This window comes from Asparagus officinalis, chromosome 4 (assembly GCF_001876935.1).
Source record: "Asparagus officinalis chromosome 4, Aspof.V1, whole genome shotgun sequence".
NCBI classification, from domain to species: Eukaryota; Viridiplantae; Streptophyta; class Magnoliopsida; order Asparagales; family Asparagaceae; genus Asparagus; species Asparagus officinalis.
Genome location: NC_033797.1, coordinates 29,527,175 through 29,537,126, shown reverse-complemented (window position 1 = coordinate 29,537,126; position 9,952 = coordinate 29,527,175). Strand labels below are relative to the sequence as shown.

At 34.9% G+C, this 9,952-nt stretch overlaps 1 protein-coding gene across 1 annotated transcript; it reads left to right on the top strand.

Annotated features, from left to right (window-relative positions):
• On the top strand, positions 582-8,974 carry LOC109838421 (alcohol dehydrogenase-like 4). The gene is made up of 10 exons (XM_020406870.1): positions 582-619; positions 799-934; positions 1,019-1,068; positions 1,644-1,984; positions 3,303-3,385; positions 3,686-3,761; positions 4,586-4,647; positions 6,908-7,015; positions 8,331-8,492; positions 8,600-8,974. Exons 1-10 carry the CDS (start codon positions 582-584, stop codon positions 8,714-8,716), a joined length of 1,173 nt encoding a protein of 390 aa, XP_020262459.1. The 3' UTR covers positions 8,717-8,974.

Genomic DNA, 9,952 nt, shown 5'->3' with positions numbered 1-9,952 from the left:
GCTGGTCCAAATGAAAACTAGTTTAGCACAAAACTGAGTCAGGACTGGTCGTGACCTAATGAGTTTGCCAAACTGACCCCTAAGTTTTTATTTTGTCTTTCTCTCTGTTTACCTTACTTTACCTCACTTTCACTTCTAAAACTCTCCTGTCAAGGATATTTGACTCTATCCCTTATTTTATTCTACTTCCTCTCCTATTAAACCAAGCCTAAATTTCCTGAGCAAATAAAATTTCAGAATTAATTTCACTGCAAAATTTACTTTACCATATTTAGTCATCATAGTTAACATTATTCAACATTTGTTGAAAACTTCATTACAGTCCGAGTCCATTTGAGCCCTTGAAGTTAATTCAAGAGGTCAACTTAATTTGCACCTCAAGTACGCATGCTAATGGGCCCTCATGTGGACAATCTCTATCTCAACCTCGATATTGCTAATTGCCTATAAAAACCACCCATCTCCTTCTCTTCTCTCACCATTAGCACAGAGCGGGGCGGAAAAAGAAAAAAGAAAAAAGAAAAAAGAAAAAAGAAAAAAGAAAATAAAACTAGCAAGAGAGTGAGTTACGAAGAGATAAGATGGAGGCCTCAAATGGAGGATATGCTAATGGAAGCGGGCATCAACACGTCTACCCAAATGGCGACTCCTATGGATCCCTAATCAACTCCCACGAAACCTCTGGCAAAATCATCACTTGCAAAGGTACAAATTATATATTATCCTCCTATAAAATCTAATTTATTTATAGTTTTACGGGTACTACGTATATATCAAGTAAATTGATTTTTATTGCAGCGCGGTTGTTTGGGGTCCGGGCGAGCCCTTTGTGATCCAAGAGGTGCAAGTCGACCCGCCTAAAGCGATGGAGGTCCGAGTCAGGATCCTCTTCACCTCCATCTGTCACACTGATCTCAGTGCTTGGCTCGGTCAGGTAGTATACATATAATCACTGTGAGTTACTTTTGGTCCCCTCTGTCAAAATTGTAACTGATGAATGGCCTCTACCCTTTGAAAGTGTGAAGCCCAGCGCGCATATCCTCGGATTCTAGGCCACGAGGCCAGCGGGTAAGCAAATATTTTGTTCTCCTAAACGTATATAATTTAATTTCACATAATTTCCGAAACAAAAAGCTATATATGCAAGCTATAAAGAGCTCAGCAACACCGAAACTCTGAAGTATGTCATATTCTAGCATGTTATGATATAAGCTGAACATGATTTTCAAGGACGGTACTCGTGTAATGATATATTTTTAAGATTCGGATTAAATATGTGACTGACGAGATCTGGATATGTATTATTCTAATGTCATTTCAAAATCTCTTACATAAACAGCACCGGAATTTTTGATGAGCATCGGCGGTTCTTCCTAAATAAAAGGATCTAAGAAAAGGAAACATATTTTAAAAGGAAAGTATTGAATATAAGGAACATGCTATAGTTTTGACACCCTCCAATAGTTATAGTTTTGGATCTTTTCGTTACATCAAAAAGAAAAGTTTCGGATCTTTTTTAATCTATACGCCTCTCAAATCATATCATATTGTTATATTCACCCTCAAAATATTCGTACTTATCAATTTAACCCTCTAATACTTTTTACCCCACTACCGATAGTTCGTCAATTTCATGAATACAGAATAGTGGAGAGCGTGGGTGAAGGAGTAGAGGATCTTAAAGAGGGAGACAGCGTGGTGCCGATATTCAACGGGGAGTGCCAAAACTGTGCTTACTGCAGGTCAGGGAAAACAAACTTGTGCGGAGAATTCAGGGTGAACCCTTTCTCGAGCGTTATGAAGCGCGACGGCAAGACGAGGTTTTTCGCGACGGATGGTAACGGAGAGCGCAGACCAATACATCATTTCCTCAACACTTCGACGTTTACCGAGTATACGGTGCTCGACTCGGCATGTTGTGTGAAGATTGACAGCAGAGCTCCGCTGAATAGGATGTGCTTGCTCAGCTGTGGGGTCTCTACAGGTTGTTTTTTTTTTTTTTTAATTTTTTTTGTTTTTGTCAATACTGGTCCCTTAATTCTTTAATGCTTCGAGTTATTAGTTCCTCAAATCTTATTGGCTATTTCAAATTAGTCCATCAGTTAGTTATTTTGTCTAAATCGCTAACCTAGATCGGGTTAGTTGTTAACTGCGCGTGGTAAGTTTCATTTTGGCCCTCAGTTAGTCCAAAGATTTTTACCAAACGGGTCTGCGAACAGTCAGATTAATTTATCGTATTCATCTTAATTAATGTATACGTACAAGCTTGTGTTATATATATCTCTTGAATTTGATTTTTATTAAGTCTAATGTATAATCTAGTAGTTATTTCAAACAAGGAAAAAGGTGCATTTTTTCTTATGATTTATTGTATTAACCTCCCATATCACCACATACATAATAAAAAAAGTAATCTTAACTTTAAAAAAAATGAGATTAACTTTTAATGTCACATTTAAAAAATTTAAATTTTTGGATAACAAAATCAAATAATTTTGAGAGGGGGGCAAAAAAACGGTGCTGCCTTTAACTTCTCATTTAGTTCTAATTCCATGTTTTGTCGGCTCAATTAGCTGCGAGGGAGACAGAGCTGCAGTGCAGGGGATCATGAGATTCATCACTGACTAAGTTTTGGCTGTAGGAGCTAGTTGTTTAGGACCACGCAATTAAAGTTTTCCAACATAAATGACCCACAACTTGATACAGTTGACGTGGTCCCTGTTTTCTAACAAAAATGTAAACAAAATATTACTATTTTGGAAAAAATATACACAAGTAACTACTTGTTTGTCAATTGTCATTCAAGAATCCAGCAATCCCCATGCCTTTCTTTACCCCCAAAATAATAATAATAATAATATCCGAGTTCTAAATACAAAAGTTCAAGATTGACGTGCATATAATTATTTGCACTTGAACTTTTGATTTGCTTATTAATCAAACTAGTTTGCGGTGTTTTTTTTTGCTACAGTAATCCTATTTTTTTTTAATATGCATGATTTGAATTTTTGGAAGTACTATAGTATCCCGCTCTGCTACAGTACCTTTTAAATGTTACAGTATACCCGTGTGCTACAGTATCATTTTTTAATTAATTATTAGCTACAGTAATCATGCTACAGCAAATGCTACTGCAGCATTTACTGTAGCATGAACAGTGAATCTCTGATCCTCCTATTTATATAAAGGAATAGATAAGACACAGCTTCCAATCTTCTATTGGAGATGACAAAGACTAATTTTGCATATATAATCAGATTTTCCCCATAATAATTCTTATTTTGTTTTTGAATTTGACGTAGGAGTCGGAGCTGCATGGAACACCGCAAACGTGCAGAAAGGCTCCACAGTTGCAATCTTCGGTCTTGGTTCTATTGGTCTCGCGGTAAGATGTACTCTATCTCTGCCCTCTTCTAGCTCTTTAGAGCGAAAGAGGTCAAGCAATTTAGAAAAGTAATAAGTGATATATTGTCTGTGCATCAAAATAATTTTCATGTATATATAAAGTTAATTACTTGGTCACGTTATGAGCATGAAACAATTCTTTTGTCGACTATTTGATATATGTAACCAAGAGTCCAAAAAAAATGTCTACTTCATGAGTTTGTTCTATTGAAATAAAAAATAAAACTGAAGTTTGTCAGTCGTCCACTTGGATCTAAATGGAATGGTTCCTAATGTGCAGGTTGCGGAAGGAGCGAGGCTGCGAGGAGCTTCCAAAATTATTGGAGTAGACATCAATCCGCAGAAATTTGTCAAAGGTACGATAGCAAGCAGTTATTTCGAAAAAAAGACTAATAGCTAAAATAACATAAGAAGAAATTGGAAAGTGACACGTATCTCACTATTTATGTTACATTGACGTTTATGTGGACCTTTATGTTATTTACACCCAGTTTATTTTCACTGAATTTATTCTCCGATTGTACTAGTTTTTCATTTATTGATATACTTTATTTTAAATCGATAGTAATAATTCAGGGATTTATCCGGTAACTCTTTAAAATGGATCAGGAGTGATCCTACCTTGATTAGTTAGGACGCGTTTGGTTGTCTCTTTTAGAGGGGAAAATGGGTTGAAAGCCCGTCAAAAGTATCGGTTTTGACAGGCTTTCTTGCAAAGAGACGTAACGCCTCTAAAAGAGACGTTTTTGCAAAAAAACCTGCCAAAACCGATACTTTTGACAGACTTTCCGCTTCCCCTTATGCAAACAAACATCCCCTTAGTGATTGTTTTGTGTTTCGTAAATACGGGATCATGATTGGCCCAACTTTTAAGGCTAAATTTCGCCCCTCAAACCAGTTATACTCTAGTGAACATTCTCCTTCTGGTTTGCTTCTACCCCGATCAAGACAAAATCATATCCGCATCAGCCCGGTCCAATTTTCACGGGTTTGCCGAACACACCGTTAGAATTAGAGTTACAGTTACGCAATTTATGGGATATTTTTACATTGACTTCGCTACGCAAATTGACCTAGCTTGTGGCAACAACTTTGAATTTTCTGCGTAGCAAAATGCCAAACGCGGATACGAAGGCACGGTCCGTGTCTGATGAGGGATTTAATTTTCCATACTGTGCAGGGAAGGACATGGGAGTCACTGATTTTGTTAACCCCAAGGATTGTGATAAGCCCGTCCACAAGGTACCTTTCTCATCTGTCACGTGTCCTTGTCATGACGTGCTAGTTTTTCTTAACCAATTAATGGCCATCGCTTAACTTAATTAATCCAAGATGAAGTGAAGAAGATTTGTCTTTTATAGAAAAGTGAGAGGGAAATTTTGTTTTTAGAGAATTAATTGAGAGAGAAATTAATATTTTGTTTTCAGAAGAATCAAGAGAGGAAGGTTTAATACCCCCCCGCGATCGTGACATTTTATCCGTTCAAGCAATAAATATAGTGCCCTCTCAACCTCCTTGAGAACTTCCCCCTCTCCTACCCTTTATACTCACTTTTCAAGTCATTCTATACTTAAATAGTTATATGTTTTTGGTGCTATAGCAACGTATCTTTAAATCAAATCGTTTGAATTAAGATCCTCTTTAATTAGTTGATAATCCAGAAAGGGTCCAATTCTTCTAATCCTCACCTTATATATTTAAATTAAAAGACGAGATAGCACCACATACGATTACCACAATTAACATAGAATTACTACAATTAAACTCTCCACATACGATTATTTAATTTTATTAAATTCAAATATTTCTACAAACAATTTTCTAATTAACCTCTCCAATTAGATGTCAACCAAACAACTCTCTCTCAAATTTAAATTATTTACAATTATTATTTATTTATTTATAATTCTTATATTCATGTGGCAGTTTTTTTTTTTTTTGACAATGCGCGTACAGGAACACTTGGGAACATGATCCGAGCCATTTATTAATGTGTAGAGGAACACTTGTCAGATTTTTTTTAATGTATTTATTTATAAATTTTTTTTATTATGCATGAAAAATTAATTTCTTAATCTTTCTATTTGTTGGTTATTGAATTTGCATAAATCTGACGTGCTAAAAAATTTATTCAATTAAATTAAAAACGTGCAATGCATATAATTAACTTATGATTAGATATAAAGACACTGGGGAACATGATTTTGTTAAAAATTAAATAATATCTACCAGATCTCAATAGTAGTTTTCAAAACCACTAGTTTAATTGTGGTAATCTTAGATTAATTGTGGTAATCTTATGCAGCATTATCTTATCCATTGAATTAGAGATAAATGATGGGGATTAGAGGAATTGGACCCTCTCCACTTACCACCTAATTGGAGAAGATATTGTATCCTTCTACTTCTCTATAATATTAATTATGTTCTTTTTGGTATTATTTTTTATATTAAATAAAAAACTTTATCATGTAAACAAAGAAAAAGAGCATATTATATGGGTTTTTCTATAGAGTGCTCATGGGTACTCTATAAGAGAGGAGAGAGATAGAGAGAAGTGAATTGACCATAGAATTTAGTGTAAATCAGGAAGGACCCATGGGCAATTCATTTCTCTCTATCTCTCTCCACTCTTATAGAGTGCCCATGGGCACTTTATAGAAAAACCATATATATATATATATGAGAGAAATGAGTATGCTTGGTACCAAGCACAAGTTTTTGTGCTTAGTAGTGATGTAACATATTTTCCTCCACTCATTAAAATCGGGGCACACGTTCACATAGATTGGGGAGTGGTTGGGAATTGGAATGAGTGATGAGAATATAACACCTCACTACCAAGCATAAAATTTATGCTTGGTACCAAGCATACTCATTTCTCTCTATATATATATGGAAGGAGGACAATAGCAAGGCTTTTAACTATTATAAAAGGTTATGGATAGGATAAGTTAACAACCCTACTCCCCTGTAATTATTAGGTTACAAGCCTTGTCGTTTCTCCTTATTTTCTCTATTTACGACACAGGACAATATTTAAAGAAAAATTCTTTAAGGACCCAAAATATGGCACCAATAGGGGGGACAAGTTAGGTGTCCCCCTCCTATTGGATAATGAGTTAGCCATCATTAATGATGATCAACTCATTATTCAATAGGAGGGGGACACCTCACTTGTCCCCCCTATTGGTCCCATATTTTGGGTCCCTGTAGCAAAACTCATATTTAAATATTGACAAAGTATTCCACTTTTCTCTACGTATATAAAATTATGGGGAAGAAAAAAAAGTTGTCCACATCAATCTTTTATGTTTAATCTTTCATTAATACATTGTTATCATAACAACTTAGATATCTAAATCTGTTGGAATTAATATAAAACTATAATTTTTATTTATTATCATAACTTTAAAGTATTGATTTGGTTAGAGTGACTTAATTTAAAAATTTCTTTATTAAGTAATAGTAAATAGTACTAATTAATTATTTCTAAGTGCAGGTAATAAGCGAAATGACGAAAGGAGGAGTAGACTTCAGCTTTGAGTGTGCGGGGAACTTGGACGTTCTACGTGAAGCTTTTTCCTCAACCTCTTCTACATGTGCAATTGTGAACTGGTCAACTTTTTTAATTGAGTTGATTGGTCTTATAATTTGCAACGCAACCAAGCTCTGATTTATTGACAGAGCACTAAATTTGACATGGGAAATCTCGTTTTTATGACAGGTATGATCTTAGTTCACAAATAAGTAAATAAATAAACAATAGAAATTTTATAGTACAATAGAATAGAGAATCTTGGTCATTCAACTAGCTTTTTTCTCTAGGATCTTTCGTACAAAGTTGACTATAAAGTCTTTTGATCCAATTTTTATTGGGCCATAAACGATAAATGAAGAAGTTAAGATCGAGAAAGGGAACTAGTTCGATGCACCTATATACAACCATAAATTGGATAATTAAATTAATGACAATCCCGATAAGTTGGCATAATCGCTAGAATTTTTTTAAATCAACGACAATCCAATAAGTTCGCATAATCGGCAAAAAAAAATTCTATAATTTTTAAAGTGACATATGTCTCTCTCTCTCATCCCCTTCGCAAATATTGCCATCGACGTGACGATCATAATTTCTCATTTTTGGAGACTTTGAATAAAACTAATTCTAATTAGATGATAATTTTTTATTTTGCTCTCATAAGACATAAAAATGCAAAATCCTTCCGCCTCTTTAATTATATACATCTTTCGAGTTCTGGTTCTATCAGAATAACCCTCATACGAATAAGAAATCATTGCCTTTTCACAAGCATAATGGGAGGCAGTTTGGAAAATTAGGACCCATTAAGCAGCCAGAACTCCCCACTCCAGAGTTTTGATATAATTCTGTTGACATTTATTTTTCCCTTTCCATCGTCTTATACGAGAAGCACTAGGGACACACCCTCTACCACACTCACAACCACACCACCTCTTTCGTTACAGTGCACGGGGTCCACATGAGATTTTAAAATTAAAATCTCATATGGGCCTCGTGCATTGTAGCGAGAGAGTTGATGTGGTTGGGAGTGTGGTAAAGAGTGTGCTCATATCATTATTTGTCTTATATATATTTGATGCATCGCCAACCGAGTGGGTCCTGTCAACTTTGACAACTACCTGTATGATAGAAGCCCTGTCACCGTTGATATGACGACTAACTTAAATTCATGATTAATTCTTGTCGCTCGGAAACCCTAGTGCTGAGTCTGAAATCTACATCTTCGAAGTTACTTTCACCCATTTCAATTCGGTTAACTATCGCATAATAAAACCTAAACTAGTTTGTACTGTACAAAACTCGACATACTATGTAATTTATTAGTTTTGGGGGAAAAAAAGCAAGAAATGAAATTGAGGATCACGTTAATGAATATGAACAGGGATGGGGCTTAACAGTGATCCTCGGCATCCATCCAAGCCCAAAACTACTCCCTCTGCACCCGATGGAGCTCTTCGACGGCCGAAGGATCGTGGGCTGCGTCTTTGGAGATTTCAAAGGGAAGTCTCAGCTACCCGGCTTTGTAGACAAATGCATGAGCGGGGTACGTACGTAATTAGTAAACAATAGTATAACCTTAATTTGTAATTTACCCTTCAATTTATAAAAACATGATCGGTTATTAATTTCTAAATGATCATCTACATGCAGGAGATCAATATAAATTTTGATGGATTCATAACCCACGAGCTTCCCTTTGCTGAGATCAGCCAAGCTTTCGAACTTCTGCAACAGGGCAAATCACTGCGTTGTCTGCTTCGTATTTAAACACTATCTTACTGCTGGAGGGATAAGCATGCAAGCTCACCAATCAATTATTCTCTAGCAAATATATTAATCAGATAGTAGCAATGAAATAATATATGTTTTTAGGCTCCACATTTGCATTTTCTATACATAATGGACACGCTATTCACGTCGTGTGCTGTACATAATTGTTGTCAGTGTTAATGGGTATGTAATGTGCATGATTATAATAGTAGCACACTATGGACTCTATCAATATACGTACAAACTGAGGATGAAGCTAGCCTTATATTTTTCTTGCGTTGCTTTGTTCAAATGGACGACCGACAGATTCACATGATTGGGTCAGGCTCGGGATCCAGACCCCTCACATAAAAAAAGAAAAGGGTCATTTGGATATATACCCTCATCATGGGTGTCTGCCAAATTACTCTCCAAATCATAATATTTGTCAAATTACCCCTCAATCATCAATTTTGTGAAAAGATGCACCTAAAGTCAACAAATTACCGACTTGATGCTAAAATTTAACTATTATGTTGATAAATTTTATATTGCAAATGCAAATTAGCTGATCAAAGTTTATGATTTGATGATTTGGAGGGATAGTTCAGAAAATTAATATTGAGATTTGGAGAGTATATCTGCAAATATATTCATAATATAAGAGGTATATATGCAAATAATATGATCTTCATATTTTATTTTCATGTATTTATATCTAAATCACATGTTGTCTGTAGATATGTCATGAGAAATATCAATCTTGGATGAATATGTAGCCATTGATCCTTGCTCATTTTAAATGCCTTTTAACTATTTTAATCAAAGAAAAGTGATTAAGGCAAATAATTGTTTCTAGTAATAAGCTAAATATTTATTTATTACAGTTTCCTTTTATCATACCTTGGTAAATATTTATATGAAAGGAAAACAACAGAACAAATGAAGTTTTTATCTATTTAATCATAGTTTCGAAATTAAAACTTATATATACTCTTGTGAATGTACTTTGTAGGGTTTTTTTATTTATATTTACTTGAGTAGTACTGTGACATATTGCTAACTATAACCAAAATTATCTTGACATCAGAAATTCATAGAAAGGAAATAGCGCTCAGCATTTCGAGAAGTTATGTAAACTAGTCACGACTGCCACATTCACAATAAATCATTACATAAGCCAGTTTGAAAAAACCATTGATATCTGGACTGGACTCATCATATCAAACCGAGCTTGATGTTTCTCAGATTCCT

What these genes read in the sequence shown, in the direction of transcription:
- LOC109838421 (XM_020406870.1), top strand. Translation starts at nt 582, where the DNA reads ATGGAGGCCTCAAATGGAGGATATGCTAATGGAAGCGG. An exon ending in GGATATGCTAATGGAAGCGG is followed by an intron (nt 620 to 798) that starts GCATCAACACGT and finishes TTTTTATTGCAG; the next exon opens with CGCGGTTGTTTGGGGTCCGG. An exon ending in TCCGCAGAAATTTGTCAAAG is followed by an intron (nt 3,762 to 4,585) that starts GTACGATAGCAA and finishes CATACTGTGCAG; the next exon opens with GGAAGGACATGGGAGTCACT.